At 42.1% G+C, this 22781-nt stretch overlaps 1 protein-coding gene across 1 annotated transcript in view; it reads right to left on the bottom strand.

Annotated features, from left to right (window-relative positions):
• Positions 1 to 22562, bottom strand: part of VAT1L (vesicle amine transport 1 like) — a gene marked incomplete at its 5' end in the record, with an annotated part of 64367 nt that extends 41805 nt beyond the window's left edge. The window contains 4 exons of the mRNA XM_082321003.1: positions 264 to 406; positions 11590 to 11805; positions 15803 to 15932; positions 22333 to 22562. Coding sequence (XP_082177129.1) covers positions 264 to 406; positions 11590 to 11805; positions 15803 to 15932; positions 22333 to 22562 — 719 coding nt within the window. The remainder of the gene's footprint in view (positions 1 to 263; positions 407 to 11589; positions 11806 to 15802; positions 15933 to 22332) is intronic.
• Positions 22563 to 22781: the final 219 nt, after the last annotated feature.

Genomic DNA, 22781 nt, shown 5'->3' with positions numbered 1-22781 from the left:
TTATCCTTTTTCACTTCACTTTCCTTGCCTGCAACAGATGTCCAAGTATGAACATGGACTAACAAAGCTTATGATAGCTTACAAAGAAATAGGGAGATGCTTGCTATCTTGTCCCTTGTAGTAGACAGACAGAATATCTGGAATAAACTACAGTTCCCAAGCTCACACATGTAATCTCTTCCCATAAACATGATGAGCCCGGTGTCTTTCATAGTATTTTGCCAGACAATACACAACCCTTACTCAGGAAAATAAAAGATTACCTTTTTACTTCTTGAACATAGTCTGCATTTCTGTCAAACAGGTGAGTTACTGAGTCTTTGATTGCTTCATGTTTGAAAGATGAAGCTGTTCCAAAAACAGTAACATTGGGAATAGTTGAACAGAGCTGAGCAACAGCTTGACCCTGCAAACACATTATTATGTTAGTTCACTGACATGGAAATTGGTTGACAGACTTTGCAGCTGCCAATTCACTCACGACACACAAAAATCCAAGACCAAACATGTGCAAGGACTTCCCAAACTAATTTCTTGCCAGTGCAATGCAGTTCAGCCACAGGAAAGAAAACACACTTAAATCAAAAGGATATTCTGAAGACAAAGCAACTGCAGGGATAAAAGTAATTTAATGTATCGAAAATTGGATTGGAAAAGAGTTCTTCTTGATCTTTTAACAAAGGCAGTGTAATTTAAGGGAAACGGCACTAATTTACAAGGACCACCAACAATGATTGCTCAAAGCATGCTAGAGAAATATTTCTCATTTGCTGCTTGCACCGTATGTGCATTTCCCCCAGAGCCCCTGAGTACCATCAGCAGTCCTCTTTGCACTTCATACCTCCCAACAGTGCTGACTGCTCCTGCACGGGATTCAGATCCTCTCTGCTCACGGGGAAGGCCTCGCAGCACCTGATGCCCAAACAGAATTTCTGGCAGATAACGTAAAAGTACTTGGCTCCTCTAGTACTCAGATACAGCTTTTATGCTTCAGGTTTTTGCAGTCCTAATACAGAAGGTCTGGTGTAGTCAGTCCTGGGACAGCATGCAGTCTACCACTCCTAAGCAACCACCACTTCTTATGGTTTCAGTGGGAGACAGCAAATTGGTATAAGAAATACTGCATAGTAAAGGAAATTTGGTTTACCTCTTATTAATAACAATAATTATTACTGATTATTCAAAATGCAGGAATAGCCTTGAGTGACACTAACAGGCCTGCTTAGGCCAGTGCCCCAACCTCAAAACTGATCAACAGCAAAGGGGATAAAATGGCCTAGAGGACATACAGGAAAATTGTTCTCCTAGTATATCCCCCCTGCAGCTGGGCAGCAATCCAGTGGAGTCAATCAGATGCTATGTCAGTGTTTAGGCAGGAGTTGGGGCATTGGAGAATTTGTACTTCAACTTTCCAGCTTCGGGCCTGAGAAGGCTTTAACTTCTCTAAGTTTTAACTTCAGTTTCATGAGGCTGAGAGGAGAAGGGAAACACTGCATAAACGCTGAGCCATCTAGATTTCAAAAAAGATCCTAACAGGTCATCTTCTCACAACCCTGGGTTTTGTTCTACTCCTAACACACACACAAATGGAAGACAGACTTTTGGTAGCCACATCTTGCCTCTTGCTGTAACCACATTATTCCACTGGAGCTAACACGGTTACACCGATATGCCCAGAAGCAAGAAACGTCACTGCCATTCTAAAAATAATGTCTGACGGAATTGAGCAGATTCTTACTTATATATTTACAGCCAAAAGATTGTCACCTGTATGCATGACCAGTAAAATCATCTATGGATAACCACATTCCTGTTCATTCCAACCAGAAACCCTGATTATTAGTATGTAAACACCAATAATCAGTGCTGGGGTTTTATTTACAGTAGAGTAATTAGATAACCCTGCATACCCTGGGGGTCTTGGCGTCCTCACACAGAACGCTGAATGTAATTGCTAGGGACAATCCTCTGAGCTGAACATCGCAAGAGAAGACAATATTATTACTTATATATGGTGGCATCCAGGAGTTTCAGATTGGTTTCCTACTGGATTAGTCAGTAAACAGCTACACAGCAAGGCACAGTTTCTGTGATCCTTCGGACAGGTACCAATAGACATAGAGAAGAGAGGAGGAGAAGAGATGCATTCTCATTCTTACTTTACAGATGAGAAACAGAATAGCACAGCAAATTGCACAACCTGTCCAACAGTTCAGGGAAACTTACAGCAGGACCCAGGTATGAATGCTGGTTTGTAGCATGGTAATCCAATACCAAACATAAATGACCTTTTCTTTTTAAAATCATTCACCATTTTCCTGGGTTGGAATCCTTAATCTCTTAGAAGTCATAGGAAAATCCATTCCTGAGGGGCATGATCTCACAAGATGTAATGTCTTTGGGGAGCAGAAAGCGTTTTACTCTTCTCATACTTCATTTCTCTATTACTTACTGTCTCATTCTGAAACCCAGGTTTTAGCCTCCACAAATATTGTAACATAAAATTACAAGAAAAAAAATTAATCTGGATTTTGTATCTCTCCTTTTCTTAGTCATTTTCACCAGCGATCCTCTCTTCTCACTTTCTGTGTCTCTCAGAAAACCATCACCCATAGTGATTTAGATAAGTCAGTATTTTATAGTGTATGCCAGTTGAGTGAAATTCTGACATTATTGATCTATTCCCTAGTTCTATGCATTTTCAATCTAACTGGGGAAGACTAGGGATAATGAGTATTTCCTGAATCAAAACAACTGAATGTTTAAAAGGTCAAATATTAGAGTAGAAAACATGTTGATTTTTATCCTGCAGAAGATGATTAACATTTAACAAACTGACAGTCAGATGAATAGAAGAAATGCACAAAAAAACCCCCAGGATATGCATAACCTATTTTCCTCCTGACTCAAACTCATTAATACACCCCTCCCTTCCCCCATAGAGATAAGCTTATCTAAAACCCCAGATCAGAATACTTTTCAGCTTTCTGGAGGTATTTAAAGCCTAAAATTGACTCATATGACCGGTACTTTTATAATTGGATGAACAACAACACTGAAGTATTTTGAGGCAATACTACAAAACATTCTTTTGCAGCTTTCTGAAGGTCCGAATTTGATGTTGACTCTTACTTCTTTTTGTGCAAAGTATTCTTAGTATCCATATTTCAGAAATCTTGGAATAAAGGCGGATACTGGACCTTTCATGCTTTTCCCACCAAAATAGGAGAACTGAACTCAAACATTTCACTAATTTCTGTGTAATTCAACTAAGCTCCGAACAGCACTGTGGCTATGCAAGTCACCCTTAAGTCTCTTTTCTAATCCCTCAAGTCATCTAGCTACCTCTGGATTAGTAGCTAGTGTTTAGAGGGCTATACATTTTAATTGCAAGTACGTGAGGCCTCAGTGTTCAGAAGGTCCGTAGTTCGCAAAGGAAGCATGCACAAAGGGTTTGGCGGCTGGAAGGAAGAGCATCCTCCTCTCAGGGCCGTGGAGGGGCAGCGAGGTATCCTCGCGGCTCCTGTCCCCCGCACGCTCTCAGCGGGAAGCACCCTTTGATCCCGGGGGCACACGAGCCCTGCCCCGTCTTTTGGATTCCAAAGCCATTCGCCTCCTGAAAACTGCTCTGTGGCAGGCAGAGACAAGAGGGCTTTCTGTCTCCTCCCTGCCCAGACAAAACCACATCATCGCTGCTACCAGCTTTCACTGGGGAGACCACGTGGATAGGGAAGCAGGCACCACGTTATCAGAAATAGCGTATGAACTTTAAAACCTTCTGAGAGGGCCTCTGATTAGATAAGCATGATTTGAAAAGCTAAAATAAAACTCTCCACACATCTGATTTTTCATACACGATGCAAATCTCTACATATAAGTACAGACTAGATTCTTGCTACCTGAACCTAGGAAAATTAATGAGTGGCAAAAAATAATTCTCACTTGGACAATTAATTTTACCTTTAACAGGATTTAGCAGTCTTCGAAAAAACTGATCAATTGCTTCACTGAAGGGATAGACATGGTTAGAAAATATTCTCTTAAAATGGAATTATATCTCCTTTAAAACATATATATATATTTTATATACTACTTATTGTGCAGAACTCCACACAGTGAGTCCTCAAAGAAATTAATAACCTGGATTAAAGCGTTCTGTGGAAATGAAGCATGTCTCCTAATACTGGATTTGGCATAGGAGCCTTGTGTTTCTTTAGCTTCAAAGTCTGTTTGACAGATTCCTTTTCAAGGTATCCTGACAATTTATAAAACCAGTATGTTGAACCTAATCTACACATGATTATTACCAAATTTATTATAAATGAATATGCTTGTAGTGGTTTTAGATCCACTAAAAAGATTAAGATTTCTTTACATTCCTCTGCTTTAAAACCCAACTTTAAACCTGCAGGATTGGAAACTTCTCCTACTGAGATAATCACAGAACAGAACAGAAAAGTAGATTTTTAAGAAGTAAAAATGAAATAGACTGTTCTGTGTATTTAAACAATTTCAAAGTAAAAAAAAAAGTCATTGACATTTAAAAGTCAATATAGAAAGCATGAACAGAAGAAAACTTACTAATCTAATTAGCTTATTAATACTAACTTAACACTGGATGAAATCTAAATAAGGCGTATAAGTCAGTGGATTTCTGAAAGGGTCTGACCTAATGGCACAAGCCCGACCTCAGTCTGATAGGTATACTTTCACAGAAGCATCTTTTTTGCTATTACGTAAACTGAGCCCAGCTTTATAGCAGGGGAGAGCAAACCATCTAGAAGATACCACCCTGCGAAACTACATCTATTGGAACCAATAGCATCAGCAAGAAATTATCATTTCTAGGATATAATTTGCAGCCCAAAGGTGCTACACCAGTTTAAAAAAAAAAATATCATTCAGACTTCCATCTTGCACAAGAAACCTGTCTGGAACCAAACATGAGGAGAATCCACATTTCCAACATATTTTGATGCCACATAACCATATCTGAAGGTGGTACGAAGTACACAAACATAGTAAGAAAATGGCTAGAGAAGACACCTACTAATCTCCTGGCATCAGGGAAGACTTTTCTCTGGTGTTAGAAGTCGGACACACAACGCCACCTCCTGAAGGTGTCGTTTTTCAGTTACAACAGAGGAAATTGGAAACCAAACACTAAGGTGAACATTGCAGCATGGACAAACTGAAGCGTGATTCTTGAACAAGCACAAGGCAGCACCTGCTACACTAGTGCACCACAAATAAGTTTTGGAGTAGTGGGAGGGGAAGAAAGTCACCATGAGATAACGACCTCTTTTACCCTCAAAATCTCTTATTTTCTGCGACAATTAGGAGAGCGTGGTTTTTCCTACCACCTTACAAAACTGTGCAGCTGAGGTGCATCCAAAACTCAGGGCTAAATCTCCATCTAGTATAAATCCTCTGCAGTTTAATGGAGCTATGACAACATAGCCCAGCCGAGATCCTTGCCCAGAGGTTATAAGCTCTCTCTGAAAAGGCAGAACAGCCAAGGAAGAGTTAAGCACTGCCCGTCTGTGACATGACTCAGCAGGGGATTCAGGGAAAGGACGTGTCCTCTGGGGAGCGCAGGGCTGCCAGAGGGAAAAAGAAAGGCCTTCAGAGACTGCAGCCTGCTTTGGTCAGGGAAATTGCTTTTTGTGTATGACTCGCCAGGCTTTTGTGTTTGATTAACAGATTATGCTCTGAGGCGGTGTCTGGAAATAGACTCGGGCATGGCACTGGGACTCTCCGGAGCTGCTGAGGGAGCACACCCATTGCTTTGGAGGCGTTCAGCGGCACGGGGCAGCTCAGCCTTGAGATACCCTGTCTGGTTTTAAGTGAGAGAGCTTGGGTACTTAAAGCAGCCTAGACTTGGTTACATAGAGCTCTGTGTGAGCTGATTTATTCCCTTCCTTGGCTGCTGGAGATGAAATAAGAGGAAAGCACTTCATCAAATGGAGAACGGCTATGAACTGCTAATATGAAAACAGCAAGTGCAGTCCTGGGAGGTATCGGGTAAAGACTTCAGCAAAGTGGGAAGTATTAATGCCGCTGTACAGTATGCTGGCCAGGACCTTCAGAAGAGCAGAGGAAATTCTGATTATTCACATTCAAGAAGGACTGACTCAAACACAAGCGCTGTTTAATGTGCTCCTACCTGCTAGGTGCAGACAGACCTAAATTCAGTCTACCCATACAATGTTTAAAAGGATCAGGGATGCTGTGAGACCTATTTTAAAAGGCTTTGGCTTTCATACCAGCTTACTGCTGCTTTGCTGCCAACCAGCTCAGAGCCCAGGAAACGTATATGTGTCTGCCTGGACCAGTGTCTGTAAGATGACCAAGGCAATAGACATCTAACCTTACAAAAAAAGGGGTATGAACAAACAAACCTGCTTTCAGCCTGAAAAATACAGGCCACAGAGAGATTTGATTCTGAACTTGTTCTAGCCATAAACACATATGCATCCTACCAAAAAGATCTGAAAGAAGTGCTCCAAGGGGAGAGAATAGCTAATTTTAATTAATGGACAACATCAGCAGAAGAAGAAAGATACGTTAACTGGCCACAAATAAAGTCTGGAAATTGAGAAAGATTTCTCACTGAGCAAGACAGAGCAGAGAGAATTTGAAGGGATAAACACATAGGCTGGGTTTTTTTGAAGAAGAAATCCGATCATTCTCTTGAAAGGGTTCCTATATGCTGCCTGCGATAGCAGGTGAATAGATTTACTAAGGAGTGCCAGTTCTTTGTCAAGTAAAATATCACCACTTCAGTGATTCAGTTTGGAACACATCCTCAAATATTTGCAATTTATGCAGGGGAGACACAATAAAAAAGAGGGTTCCTGCCAAGCAGTAACCAATCCTGCCAGGATGACCTAAATCTGCTGCCAAGTCAGATTTACCCTTCAAATTCAAACATGAGAGCTGCATCTGTAACTTACTCTGCACTTCCTCTGCTGCTGAGCCTGAAAGGGAAGGTCAGAGCACAGCTTCAGGATAGCAACTGATGCTCCTGCATGAAAGGCGGCTTAATTTTAGCATCTGTAAGATCGAAATGTAAAGCATTGGCTAATAATTCTGCCCTGTGTCTGAGGGGTTAAGTGATGCAATTGAAGTGTTTACACAATCTTGGTAAATAACCAAAGTTTTGTGCTCTAAATATTCAGAATAGGAAGTATATAAAGAGCAAACAAATAAGCAAATGGGCACAATGGCTGTCTCTCACAAAACTAAATCCCTGAAAGAATTCATTTTCCAGTTAGATATCATACAGATAGAGACTAGATTCACTAAACCTAGAAAAGCAGAGCTTAAGTTTTCTTGCTTTGGTGTTTCGTGTGGTTTGTTGGTTTTTTTTTTTGTTTTGTTTTGTTTTTTTTTAAAAAAAAACAACAGTCCTGTATTTATACTAATTCAGCTAATCCAGGATAGAGTTTACAAGTTTACATTAAGAGTTTTAAAAGCAATTTTATAATCTCATACAAGCCTGTGCTGTGACGCGCACTATATGCACTGACTTAAACAGTCTTCATTTTAAAGAACTAATTGCTTCACACAGCAGATCAGTCTCAGCGGGGTACATGCTACTGCTCAGTTTTCTCAGTGTATTTTCTTCAGTTGCCACTTTGCTTCACTTGAAAAGACAGACGTGGGAGTGTATTTGTGAAGGGAGCTACTCTACAGTTGTCTTACAGTCATTTCAAACATTAATTACAGTGTTTTACAGTTCAGATATGGCTTACTGTAGGATGTATATTGGCCTATGTTCTTGCAAACTCATATTTCCAAGCATTAATTTCTATGTATGGATAATAGGAAGTTTCTGAAGTTCAGTGTTAGCTTTCTCCTTATTTCAGCAATCAGTTCAGAAGGACATTTAAATATTTCTGTAGCTTTAAGCATTTAAACTCTATTTGTATTACACAATTATATCTTTTGTTAGTCATCAAACTGCCCTGCTACTCAATATAATTGAATATAATATTTAGGGACATGGCTTAGCGGTGAATGTAGCAGTGATAGGTTAACAGTTGGACTTGATGATCTTAAGGGTCTTTTCCAACCTTAACGATTCTACGATTCTATAATGGTTTAAGCCGAAGCGTTAAGCGTCCTGCCAAGCAGAGGCCTGAAAGGGAGCGCATGACAACCGCTGTCCTTGTTAGATCTCGGGCAGCAGCAGCAGCTTGAGCAATGATAACAGAATGCTTTGCAAGGTATTAATTTCTTGTCGAAGTCTGATTGAAGCACGCAATGCAACTGTGAGCCTGTACCCATGCTTTCCTACAAGGCCTCTAAAATTTCTCCAGCCTATTTCACTGTCCAGGTTGAGAGCTGAGAGTCAGTCTCTCTTAACTGCCCCTATCTCAAGAAAGAGAGACAGGAAAACCAAACCAACCCCCAAAGCAGCCCTTTCCAAACAGTCAAAAATCAACAAGCCGGCCCTAGGAAACAAAAGCAAATACAATCTCTCCTTTCAAACTCCCTTTCTAAGCACTACAGCAGGTCCTCCTCTTCAGACAGAAGGCTACAATATACCAACAGCGTCAGCAGCAGAGTTTGCGAGTGTCCACCTCTCTCCTCCTGGTTCAGACAGACAAGGTGCTTCCCTACAACTAGCCACGTTTCCCACCACGACCAGCGAAGATCGCATGATGCCCTGACCTTTCAGCTGAGTGAGTGGCAGGGAGGGCACTTGTTCAGTATATGGAACAGGATCCAAGTCTCTGTAACAGAGAGACAGGTACATGAGACTTTTTTTTCAAGATAAGTTATCTTGGTACGTTTTCTTTTTCCCTACATCATCTTCTGATGTCCCCTGGAACTTCTGGGAGTAAGTAATCTGGACTTATCTAAAGCATCCTGTCAGACATTAAAGGATATCGTCCCATACTAATCATACCCCAGGCACAGATGGGAAGACAATTGCTAGTTACCTCACTACCAAAAATACCTGTAAACAAAAGTAAGGCCACATAAATAAACTGAGGCAATACATAAGTAAAGGTCCTAGAGAATTTGCCCTGACCCTATTTATTGAAAAAGCTGCAGGATCCTCCTAAAGCGGACTGGGGAGCCAGAACAAAGAACCTCACAAACATTATTCAAGTAACAAGTTCTTTTTCATAAACTGCCTGAAGCAGCTAAAATAATGATCCTGCATAATGAGAAAAGAACAATTACAAACTTCTAGTCCCACAGGGAGCCTATTGTCTCATTAAAGTGTTCTGGAATTTCTATGACATTTAGAAACAAACTGGACAGGTTTCCCACTTGCTGAAAGTGGGAACAGGCCTTCTATCTATTAAAGCAACAGCACAAAAAAATACCTCTTCCCATAGCGATTTCAGTGCCAGTTTTACATTTTATTAACTAAGAACTTTGTGAGAATGATTTGTTTGATTGAGGCTGTTAAATTTTTCAAAGGATTAACAGACAGATTATTAGAACGGTTTAAAGAGTAACACGGATCCCTCTGAAATCTTTATGTGTTAGCAGAAAGGAAAAAATTCCATGCATCTCCAGAGTGATATTTTACCTGTAAGACCTATCAAGCAAAGTGAAGCAAAGTCTTTCCTTTCCAAGTCTAGCTAGACATGCTCTTGCCTTACAAGGAACAACAGGCTGCAGGAGGCATTCTCCCCAGTGACACAGCGACCAGCACCCTGCCTTGCGGGCCAGGGCCAGCCAGCCCCGTCTCCCTCTTGCACACAGTCCCCCCTGGATCACACACAGACCTGTACCAGTTACTGGCCAGCTTGGCTGTTCTTCCTGCATCTCTGGTCTTTCCCTTGGAAACTGTTTTATTTAACTACTTAGCAGGTGATGGATCTGGTTTCTCCTTGTTCTCCTGGCAGCCAACCAGGACCCATCCTTCCTTTCGATGCTCTCAGAGAAGCTCCACAAGCAGCCACAGCAGAGGACCAGTCAAAAGCTGCTCACTGAGCATCTGTGATAAGAGAGGAAGCCAGCAGCTCCTTACAGAACAGCCCAGCAGAGAGGCTGGACAGTAGTGAAGAAGACTACGTGAGAGTTGGCAGAGCATTAACAGTGCTTCAGGAAGAGAAGGAAGAAATAACAGAGGTGAGTGAGGTTAGAAAAAGGAAGAGAGAAAGAAATAAAGAAATTTAGCAAGGACGCTTTATCTTAATGAGAAGGAGTTCATTTTCTCTAGATACATGCATACGCGCAGGGATTGCTTTTGGGTGTTTTGCTAATTCCGTATGCTCGGCCTGGGTCTGTACAGCGTGAGCTGGGCAAATGGCCCTACGGCTAAAGCTGAGCCTTCAATTCCTGTAGAATACACAGTCCCCCCAAATGTGTGGCCTCATGTTGCTTTAACAGTCCTAAATTCCACATGAAAAGATTTAATATTAAAGAACAATAAAGCCAGCCATAACGCTCTAGGTTGTACTGTGCTGAAGCATAATAAGATTATAAATTCCATTCATTTACAGAAGTATTCCAACAGGACCATTTACTGCAAGTAGGATTATCGTTAGCTAAAAATACTTTGTACAGGGAACTCATGAATTTATTCCTTTGATTACAGCCTTCTTTTATATGAGAACCTGAAAGAAGGTCTAAGGGCACAGAATTAGGGAGAAGGTGTTTGGGGCTGCCCACCAGAATATTAATTTAGCATAAACAAAGCATAACAGGAAAACAGAAAAGGTACTCCAGTTTGAAAGGCTGAGGTCTGCTAATGTTCTCAGGTCATAAAATCTGTTTTATGGAAAAGGACTGCAAAATTTCAAATGTAAACAAACTCCCCTGTCAGTATCTTAATATTTTGTACAAGCTCAAATATTTTCCAAAGGAGAGAGATTTTCCTAAAAGATAGTTCAAGGAAGTGGTAACACAAAATGCTGACTTCTTATTTCATTGTGTGGCCTGGTATTCCACCAAATTCATCCTACTGTTGCTTTGCCCATGCAATGCAACTCCTCCTTAACTAATGATCCAAACTATGACATGCAGCAGCCACCACTGACTCAAATTCAGCATTTGTGTATTTTCCTCGGGGCTGGCATAATAATAATGCTTTCCATTGCTTTCAATCCCTCTACAATGAAGGAAAAAAAGAAAAAAAAAAGTCTTTCACAGAAAAAGCATCACACACACTCGCACGTGGTATTTGCAGGAGTATTCCAAGAGGGCCACTTACTGCAAGGAGGATTATGTTACCTACAAATACCTTGTGCAGGGAGTTGATTTATTTATTCCTTTCATTACAGCCTTCTTTTACATAGAAGTAGTACAAGATACATAAGTTCAGGAATGCAACGTTTGGGACAACACTTGCTCCTTGATCTCTGACAACCTATCAGAGGTTTTTGCAGGGGTTTTGGGTAGAGCTTATTGTCAGAGCATTTTTGTTTCACCAAAAGCTCCTGCCAACCATTCACATCAGCGTTTTGATGGGAAAACATGCAGTTCCTCCCACTGCAATCCCTCACATAGGGAAGTCTGACACAGAACCAAACTGCAGAGTCTGGCCCATTTCAGAAATGGAGATGCATCAGACTGCTTCAGTTACCTGATGACCAGAAAGTAAGAAAAGTTCCAACTTACCACCCCACCTCCTGCCGAGTGGACCAGCACAGACATGCCTTCTCTTAGGTTAGCAACTTCAAAGAGCATCATGTAGGCAGTTACAAAGTTCATGGGAAACGCAGCAGCTTCAGAAAAACTCATGTCATCTGGGATCTTGTACACAAATTCTACTGGGGTACATACTACTTCAGCCCATGCGTTGTAGTTTACAAAAGCCATGACTCTGTCTCCAATCTACAAACAAGGAAGAAAACAACGGCTGCAATTGAGACTGTAGAGAGCAACGTGTAAGACCTGCAGCTCTCCCTGTTCGAGCTGTGGGTCACTGACTCACTGTGAAGATAATGGCACTCCACATCTCCAGCAAAATAACAGTGAAGCTGCTCAGCTTTGGGCTTTTACCATTCCTTAATTGTATTTATTTAAAAAGTTGAATTTAACAAAAATATCCAAAGTTAAAGCCACCTCTTCTTTTTTGCTACACCGCTTCTCTGATGGAGCGGTCTTCCATCATCACCACTACAGATCATCTTTTGCTAGTGGAGCTCCTAAATAACAAATGGGGTTGTAAACAATGAAAACAGCATTCTTACTAATAACCAGGAAATTGGCTTACAGAAAACAGAAAAAAAAAAGGAAAAAAGATTATAATGATATTGATGAGATGCATGGAATAAACAAAATTACACCTAAGATAAGTTTCACTTTGCTTTCTCAGTCTTCACACTAATTTAGAGCTACTTTTCCTCTCTGCGGATTGAGAAGGGGAGGCCTCGTACTCTGGTAGATTGAGCACATGAAAGGGTTCATAAACCACTCATTCAGAAGATAACACCAACTGTATCCACTCTCTATTTTTATTATCTTAATAACTGGTTCTACCAAAACATTTCCATGATTGGAATTTCTACAGCCACGTGTCAGAGCAGAATTTGATCCTGCAACTTCAAATAAGCCACCTTAAACATCAAAAATATACCTCTGGATTCTGAGGCACTACTAAGCCTACAAAGTGAATGTGACAGGATTTAAAGGAGCAATGAAATATTCTCTTCGAACGCAACATTTCTCTATTCAATTTCTTCGGAATATACATAGTACTGAAAGGGTATTTCACTATGGAGAAATAAAGATTTTTATGTTAATATTAGATACAGTCAGTTGCTCCTAGGAGCCTTTCAGAGGTCCAGACACATCAAATTCACATGCTTGTATAATGACCTTCATTGCAACTTCAAGTTTTTAAAATGGAGATAGTGACTCCACACAGATAGACAAGAATAATAACAAGGCAACTGGAGCTCTGAGGCTCCTGCAGGGGTACAACCAGACTTGGAAAGCAATATTCGTGTCAAAGTAGAAATTGGTCTGCTGGGGCTACTAGGGAGAGCCACAGTAAGCAAACATTTGGGCAATATACATTAAAACCTTAATAGGCACAACTCAAACTCTCAATAATGGCTTGTCCCCAGCAGCCCCTATGCATCTTTCACCTTGTCTTAGACCTCTCTGCCTTTCTATAACACACAAACAAAAATACCATCCTTAACCATGAAAGGAGCTCTTCAACGGAGCCACAGTATAAGTAATAAGGCAGGAATAGCATCAAACTTCAGGACTTCATGTTTTAACTAAAACTAAAAACAGCTGTCCCTCTAAAATACCTTTGCTTATCTGCCTAATACTCTCTCTTACATTCTGCTAACACCCACTAATGCTTTAGAAATACTACAGGTTGTTCTTGGACTATTTCAACTATATTCCACAGGAATGGAGTAAAGCACAACACTTACCTTCAGGAAAATGTGTATAGCACAAGCACATTTTGGTCTCCCAAGTACTTGTCATCACTTTGGCTTTGGGATATTGCGAGTTTGCTAAAAGCTAAGGTGCTGCTGACAGTTCTGAAGGGTTTGTCTCTTTCAGAATGAGGATGCTGAAACAGAACTGTCATTCCGATTTCACTGAAATGCCTCCTCCTTTTGAAAAACACATTCAAATTATCAGTGCCTCACTGGTAACCACTCTGCGGTTCCCTTTTGCTGTTAGAGAAGCATCTAAAGTCTGCTAGGATTAATGAGTGAAGATGTTAACATGTCCTATATCCTTGCAAACAAACACAAATGATTACCAAAAAGAATGCAGAGAAGTCCCTCTTGGTGATTCCCGAGGAATTTCTTAGTAATAATAAATACCGTATTTTATCACAAACACTATACAGAGCCTAGTCATCATATCAGATTAGGCCATAGTTCCTGAGAACCATCATCCCCACAACTAGAGAGAGATCAGGCCTGATACATTTGAGCTCAGCAGAGATCAGCTTTTTCTTTAAGGAATAGGCATTACACCATTGTTCCATAAAAAAGGCTTTCTTTCAATATAAAATATGTTCTTACACATTGCTGTCAAAATGGACTGCCATTCAATGCTGTCATTTGTCATACGATAATGCAATCACGACAAATGAAGACAATAAATGGCTGGCAGTATCTCAGGTAGTACAGACTAAGGGCCAGTAAGACACACTTTTCCAGAGCATGAAATGCCCACGATTTTAATGCGACTTGAACTGGAAGAGGTCTACAAAGGGAAAGAAGGTCAGAAGACGTAGGGTGCAATCTTTGCCATTCCTGCCATCACTGTGGACAGCGGTACCAGCGTATGCCAAGGAGACAAGCATCTGGCGTGCTCCTGTTCCGTGCAAGAAATCCATACAGAAACCAACAGAACGTTCTTGCACCTTCCTCATGGTACGTTCTCCTGTTGGTGGGTTCATACCCGTGCACAGCAGTTACTCTGAGCATCAACCCTTCTTCTAGATCACTCAAACACTACCATAGCTATGCACATTATATGCAAAAAATAGAATACCGTGGCTTGTTTCAATTTCAGGGAGTACACCAGAGTACAAACATGTTCTATAGTCAGAACAAAGACAGAACTTTAAAAGAGACCCGGTATACTCAGGTGCAATGTTATTCAAACAAGCACCATATGCTGTAGCCTCATAATGCCCTTTAAAAATAGCAAGAACTTTTAAACTGAGAATGCTGATCTAGAGCAGAGACTTTCTCTACACCTTTCATAGAATATTCTTTGGCATGGAGTGTAACTACAAAACACAGATACTGGAGCGGAACAACTGAAGCAATAGTTTTTCAAACAGCAAAGTTATTGTTTGTCACAAAAAGCTCTGGAAGATTATGACTTGTTTGAAGGCAGAGATGGGGCAGGAGGGGGAAGGCAGAGAAGTGTCCTAAGAAGAGCTCATCCCTGAAGCCCTGCAAGAAACTAAATTGGCCATTATCTTTACTCAACCGAGAAATTTTACAGCTCTTCTAGCAGAGCAAAAATGTTACCTTTAAATAAAAATATTTTAGGTAATTGCCTTCTTAAGATCAAGATACAATAAGAATTCAGAAAATAAATTACTTGATGACGTGACTGACTCAGCAAATAGCTAAGATAGTTTTTGTTTCAAAATTTTTCTGAGTTAATACACATCAATCCTACCTACTTATGAAATAAAGTGCAAGATTGGAGGGAATATAGATGTTTAACATCAATAATGGAATAGGAGGTAAGACAGAATGCTGTTTATATGTAATAAGAGATACCAAAGAGTACACAATACCAACCAGTTATGAAAGCTTTATTATATATATTATTTGTCATTTATCACTATTCTGTTAGGTGAATTAGGTCCTTTTGCCGAGTGATCAGAGTAAGTCACATACCCAGAAACAGGGTCCCAATTTTATCCGTCTCATGAACGCACATGGTTGTAAGAAGCAACGCTTATTGTAGATGGGGGGTCTCATTAACTCAAGATCAAAAGTTGGAACTAGAATCAGCAGTGCACGGGCTTTGAGAAATAGAGCAATGAAGACAGCAAACATGGCCAAGAAAAGAAACTTAACAAGCTAACTTAATTTCTTTTACTTTCTTAAAGCACATCTGTCATGCTTTCCAGTTCCCACTTAGCCATCAGGATATGCACATGGCACAAGTGACTTTCAAGGAAGGATTTCAAGGAGATGACCGTGGTGGCTTTAGAAAAAATTCAAGAGGTCATTCTCATGCTTGGGAAGCAGCAAGGAAAAATTGCCCTTTCAAATCTCAGTGTGGTGAACACTGCTGTCGCTGGCAGACCAGAAGGGATTAGAGACAACATACTCAGTGAACTGGTCATTATTTAGTTTTGCTCTGAAAGTAAAGAAGATATTACCTCAAATCCTTTCACACTATCTCCAAGAGCTTCCACAATTCCAGAGCATTCAAACCCAGGAACAAGCGGCGTCTTAGGAGGGTTGTCGATATTCCCCTGTCGCACCATCAAATCAATAAAGTTCAAACCACTGTAAAACACAGGAAAAAGATAAAATCAAGACTATTACCATAGATCAAAGCAGAGGAGGAAAACTTGACCTGAGTGATGGGAAAGCCAGAAAACTTCAGGGTAGCATTAAAAACCTGGGCTCCACAGCGTAAGAGGGACCCAGCAGACACTGACATTCTTCATGCATGGAACAGACTGACTTCACACCGTGCTGTACAGGCCTTGGGCAGAAGGGTACACGTGCAAGGCAACCACATCTGTCATTAGCCCCAAAGCTTACAAGACTGTTTAGGAGTCACATGTAGAAATTCAAAGGGCATTTAAAAATTCAATACAGTGAAACATTATGATTTCTAGGAGCGCATTACTAGCTGACAAATAAACCCAGTTCAATTTAAGAAGAAAACCCCAAGCCTCACCCGTTATAGATGTTTTGGGCCAAGAGCAACCTGATGTAACTGTCCTAACCCCTGACGTGACTCCAGGAATGAATCTGGTGTTTGTCCCAGGCAGGAGTCCAAACTTTGACGTGAACTTACTAAGTACCAGATAGGCTGTTGTTTTAAAACTGTTCCTCCCGGATCACTTTTGTACACTTTTGCAAAGGTTATTTAGGTCTTTGGAGCCCTCAGAGTTGCTGCTCAGAAAAAATACAGGTCTTCCCCTGTAGTCTCAGTTTTGCAAAAACCTTGAAGCATCTTTGCTTTTTCTTTTATATGCTATCCAATTTTATTAAGTAAAATACTGTGGTTTTTTAGGCAGCCACAAAAAAAAAAAGGGGGGGACCGTTTATCTACTATGTGCATATACTGATTATTGGCACAAATGCCATACATAGTTAAAACTTCTAAAACTCCTAACTAGCTAAAATATGCCTCAGCATTAATCCATTGTTCCAAAACACAGCCCTGTATTCATTGTTAGCTGAAATTGCTGCATACTAACTCCCTCGACTCTATGAAGCTATGCACGCAGCCAGTCCTACTCATCTACTCATGCATATGATACCAGCAACTGCTTGGATACATAAAATTACTGATGTGCACAAGTATTTATAAGATGGAGCTTTAGTCAGATGCTAATCAAGACACAAACAGATTGAACAGACCCAACAAACAAAAAGACAGAGCAGACACACAGCAGAAGCACAAAGACAAGACAGCATTCATGAGATGTAGGTCACTGGGCGGGCGGGAATTCCACCAAATATAAGTATTCATAACTGTGGTGGAGGGTTTAAGAGCAACCTGAACCCACAACTTTTAGCTCTGTAAAAGCAAGATTATAGATTATTTTTTTTTAAAACATGACTGACAATCTAGCTTGACAAACTCAGGAGAAAAATTAAAAATAAAAAAACCAAACCAAAATACAACCCCAACATGCTCATACACAAAGCTCATAACATTAACCATGGGGACGGTTAGGAGGGGTTTGGCACAATTAAGTTGGAAGCTTTGAAATGATTTTGGAAAGGCCACTTCTTATCCAGTGGCTAAGACCACCTCCTACATTGCCACTCTAAGGCTGATAATGAAAGAGAAACTCCAAATAACAAACTGCTTGCAAGGCAGTCATCATTTGGGGGAAAAAACCCCAAAACCCCACAACATACATGGTGGCAACCATTGTCTGTGTACATGAACTTCAGTCATGATCTTTTGACTACATCTTTCCATGCTGTAAGCATTTTACAAAAAGTTAACTTTTTCTACATTCCCGCAAGAAAGGGCAGCTGGAGACAGAACTGTGATGCGGAAACCTGTGTAGGAACACGCACCATGACGTCATAACAAGCAGGCAACAAGCAGACAGATGGATATGGCAAAGACCATAGCTATTTGGTAATGACATGATTACAAATACATTACTGCAGCTCTTTCTAGAAACATTCATTCTTACGAAATAACTTGTCAGACAATTTTTGAAAGGGCACATATTCAGTTCTGCATCTAATGACATAATACTAGCAATTCAGTTCTGTTCTAGTCCCATTTCTCTTTCATCTGCCCTTATCCTCAATAAAAGGCAGCAATATTAAATAAAATAGAGAGTTCATCTCTATTACACTGAACTTACAAGACTTGATACTAGAACAGGTGTGATAAGGAGAGAAAAAACACTACACAAGGTACGTAATACCTAAGCCACATGTTTTTATCATTTTAATTACTAGCTGGAACAGAGAGCATTGATCAGCATTTCTAATCATTCCTAGTCACTTTCCAGAGAGTCTCCTCTTCAGTCACTTCATCTTTAATCTCCTGTGCGTCTACGTGTTGTCGCATCCCTGTTACTCTCACATAAATGCATTTGTTTCCATTCTTCTCCACTTTCAAATAAGGACAGAAATTAGTTGTTTTATTTTACTTGCCAAATTTGAACAAGCCTTATGAACACCAATAGACCTGAAAGCACAACTACACGGTATGGTAAAACCAGCAGTGTTTTTTTTTTTTTTCCCTTTGAATAACCTGGAGGGCCCAAAGATATTTACTAACTACCTCCGAGACACCCAACCTTACCACATCCTTCATTGAGATTCAACCTACAGCAGGCACGGGAAAAGGGAAGTCTAGCTGCACAGAATATCACGAGAAAATACGTCTCATGAAGAATGATGGGTTTAGAGAATACGCACAATTTATTTCTTGTATCAGTACAAACCAGCACAGCCTCTTCTGGTGTGTAGCCAGAGAAAGTCACTCCTGAACTTTAAGTAACGGCATACGCAGAGGGAGAAGTGTAAATGTGAAGTCACCCAGTGACAAAAAGCGTGCAATTTCTTGCAGTCGTGTGTTTTTAATCCTAAATCAAGAGCCGGATGCAAGTGAAGAAAGGGAAGGATATGAATGACCAAGATCAATACACTGACACAGGGGTTCTGCAAGAACCTTTCTGTGAAAGAGCAGGGATATTGGTGTGAACTGCATAGACTGAATTACCTGTGCATCTCTGGAGGCAGAGTTTATCAACCATGGAAGTATCTTTGAATCTGACTTTCTAAGTCTGCAATGCTCTGCCTTAACACCAATTTTGAGCATCTTGAATATTATTTTCTATACTTGTGGTTAAGCTTTGCTGCATTTTCATTTTCTTTTTAAGTGTGGGAAGTCCTGCAGATCGAAAGCTGTATTCTAGACTTCTTTTACCATCAGACCAGCAACTTGGTTCTCCTTGCTCTGTCCCACGCACTCCAGGATGCCCAATACCTTCCACTAAAAAATACCAAATCATGCAGACCATCCTTCACACTTCAGTTTGGAGAGGTGCTGCTTTTGATCTGTCTTTCTTATTCAACCTCAGTAATTAATTTCAGTGGAGTCTTAATGAAATACAACAGAGCAAAGAAGAGGACTACCGAGTTTTACGTTCTTAAAATCCTTCCTCTTACTCCTGGCCAGCAAATTGCCTGACAATCTTAAAAAAGAAAAAAAAAAAAAAAAAAAAAACACCACTGTCCACTACTCTGCTATACTTAGGATTTCTTTTATTTGCTACCAGTTTTTTAAAGTGGTGTTATCTCAGAGTCAGAAGGGTCACTTCTGCCTCATTCCTCATGACAGACATGTATAGCAGCACAAAGAAGAAATAATTATAACGGAGAAAAGAAAAATAAAGGGAGGTAATTACAGGACACCATTCCTTATTCACACACCCTATCTGAAATACTGCTTTGGTTTGTTCTAGCTATTTGTCTAATCTTTTGAGCAATATGCATAGTAGTGTTCTGCAGACTGCAAATTACAATAAAAACAAACACGGTAATTTCAACTGCTCCGTCATTATCAATCAAAAATTATTTCAGGGAATATGCAAAAGCTGTGACTCAGCTTGGACATCGATGGCTGTTCCATTTCTTAGTCACTGAATGAGGCTAACACATGACTCATCTCAGCTGACACATTTTCAATTGGATCATTGATATTCCAGACCTTCAGAAGAATTATTCATCTCGCTTAGTGCTAATAGCAACATATCCTCCATCTCTTCCATTTATAGTACCATACTACAAAATGTATACGTATGATTTAACTGGTGTATACATATGATTCAACTGGTTTCATCCCCCAGTGAATGCAGAGACCACATAGAACTTACACTTTTTACTGATCTATACTATTTATCATGCATGCACACATTCTTAAAATAAAATTATTTTTCTCCACAAGTTGATGGAGAAAAATAAAACATCATCTATAGTGACGGTCAACTGCAAAACTGATTCAACTAAAAACATTATTTGTCATCAATATGGCTTACGACACCAGCCCATCTTTGGTGTGTTTAGCACTGCATGCATTAACATGTGCATCCTGCACCAGGCAAAGCCAACAGACATTTTTCTCACTCCGTCTCCCAGACTAGACCGCAAGTCCATCATCATCCTGATCAATCTTCTGTATTTACAGACTCGGGTCAAGAAGATTGGCGAATTGATTTTGCCTTGTTTGGAAGCACACTTTGGTGACCTGCTCACATTCCAGCCCTATGGCCATCTCCAGCCAGGAATGACAAGCAGATGCTATACAGCCTACAGGCTCCTCTGGCACAAAGGGAAGCCTCCAAAACACACGTGGTATTGTGCAACCTGGCTGTAACTATGAAGCAGTTGAGCGGGTCTGCTGATGTCAAACAGCAAGCGTGCAACAGCTCGCTAGTGATAATGCAACCCTGGAAAGCAACTGGAGATGTAGCAGAGCTGAATATTTCTATTTTACCGCCAAGTGTTCTTTTGCAGGTAACTTGCTATTTGTGATACACACGTATCTACTGCTTTGATGAAAGTGGAATTCATACAGGTACTAGAGAGTGCTGTAAATCCCTCAGGCATTTAAATGACTACGTCCATGTGCTCAGAACACTAAGTTTTGCGTGCTAACTTTTGTTAACTCAATGGCTGGGGGCGGAGGGGGGAATCACTTCAAAAACAACACAGCCTATTCTCAAATGGAATTACAGCCCTGCTTGATAGCAAAATGACCTACCCAGCAACTACTATGCTACCATTATTTCTTATATTCACCTAGCACGGAATTTCTTGCATTTCCCATTATGAGTAGTAGAGAACAAAATAACCAAATGAAAATGCAAAAAATCTCAGCCCTTCATTTATTAGTTCTCATTCAGGTTGATGGATGTCACCATTTTTCATGGGCAACACCCTGGGGTGGGGGGCACGAAATACTCGCATAGCTCACAAACCTTATGATCCCCATTAAGTACAGGATGGAAAGCCCAGTGTCCGAACAGGCCAAGACATTCAGCTACATTAACCTACCAGGATGCTCCAAGATCTGAGGCACATCCACCAGATACATGATTCAAAACAAGCTCACTGCCCCATACTAGTATAATTTTTAACACTAGTTACTTCTAAAATAAACAACTTGGCCTTCACCTTGGAATTTATCTTCCGGAAGCACTGTGTTTTCACATAGCAGAAGAGGAAAACAAAAGATAAATCCCTGCCTAGGCGAAATTAATTTGGTCTTTGGTACGCATCAAGTTGTGGAACAAGATCCTAATGTTGCTTCTGTCACTTAAAAAAATAATCCTCTTTTCATGAGGGAACATGTGCACTGAGAACCAGCTATCTAGGAAGAACAGTCTGCTCCAATTGCCTGGGAAAAAAAAAATTAGCCTTCTAGGAAAGCTCGTTTCAGGATGCTACCAGATTGCTAGCCACTTGTCGACTGGGCAGAGGAATTAAACACTGGTAAGTCATCCTCAGCTCCAGCTACGCCGTCACACCAGCTCCCAAGAAAAACGAGGATGACTGAAGTAAGTGGTTCCCAGGAGAAAAATAACAGCTAGTATCAGAAGGGAAAGGGACAAGTGCCGAGCAACACACACAAGCTGGCATCCACATTTCTCAGAAAGAAAACAACAAAGCCCTGAACACAGTCGGCCGTTTCCCCCCCATTTCTCCCTGCTGGTACCGTGAAAATCAATGACCGTTTTTCCTTCCTCCGCAGCTGCCGCTGGCAGCACGCAGACCCCCGGCTCTCCTCCCTGCCCGCCCTGTACCGAGTGCCTCAGGGCTCAGCCCCGGGGCGGCTTCCCCAGGTGCTGCCGCGGGGACCCGCCGGCACCCGCGCAGCCGGGGCAGGGAGCGGCGGGGGGCGCTGGGAGCGGGGCTCCCCACCGAGGGGGAAGCCGCAGGCGAGGGAAGTTAGTGCAACAGCCGCCCGCCCGCCCCGGGCAGCGGCAGGGGAGGCTGCGGGGCTCGCACCGCGCCCCGGCCCGCCGGCAGCCTCCGCGCGCGCCCGGGCCCGGGCAAAGCCGCCAGCGCGGGGAGCGGCGGCCGGCGCGACGCGGCTGTGCGTGGGGGAGCCCCCCGGCCCCCCGCCCGCCCCCCGGGCTGCGGCCCCTCCGCCGCCCCTGAGGGAAGGAGAGGGCGAGAGGCGATACTGGACCAGGCTTTGACGCGGATCTTCAGCTCCCCCTCCTGCGGCTCCGGCATGGCTTTCTTGGACACGCGGAGCTTGTTGAGCCCCCCGAAGGCGGACAGCACCACGGCTCTCATCTCCTTCGCGTCCCCAGCCCGCAGGCTGCCGGCGGCGCTGCCCTCGGCGGCTTCCTTGCCGCCCTCCTTCTCGATCATCTGCTCCGTCTCCTCCGCTCGCTGCGCTCCCTCCTTGGCCATGGCGGGGCTGCGGCGGCGCGGCTCCCGCCGGCTGCTCCTGTGCGAGGCGCGGTGCCGCCGTCTGGAATGGCCGCGGGCGCGGCGCGGAGCGGCACGGCGGCCCGCCCGCCCGCCCGCCGCCGCAATGCACCGACTAGCTGCGCAGCGCCATCCGCCGCCCCGCCGCGGCGGGACCGGCCCCGCGGCGCCCCCCGCGGGTCCCCTCTCCGTGCCCGGCCG

This window comes from Platalea leucorodia (genome assembly GCF_965183815.1).
Source record: "Platalea leucorodia genome assembly, chromosome: 8".
NCBI lineage: Eukaryota > Metazoa > Chordata > Aves > Pelecaniformes > Threskiornithidae > Platalea > Platalea leucorodia.
Note: the sequence above shows the minus strand (reverse complement) of the source record. Positions and strands in the feature narration are given on the sequence as shown.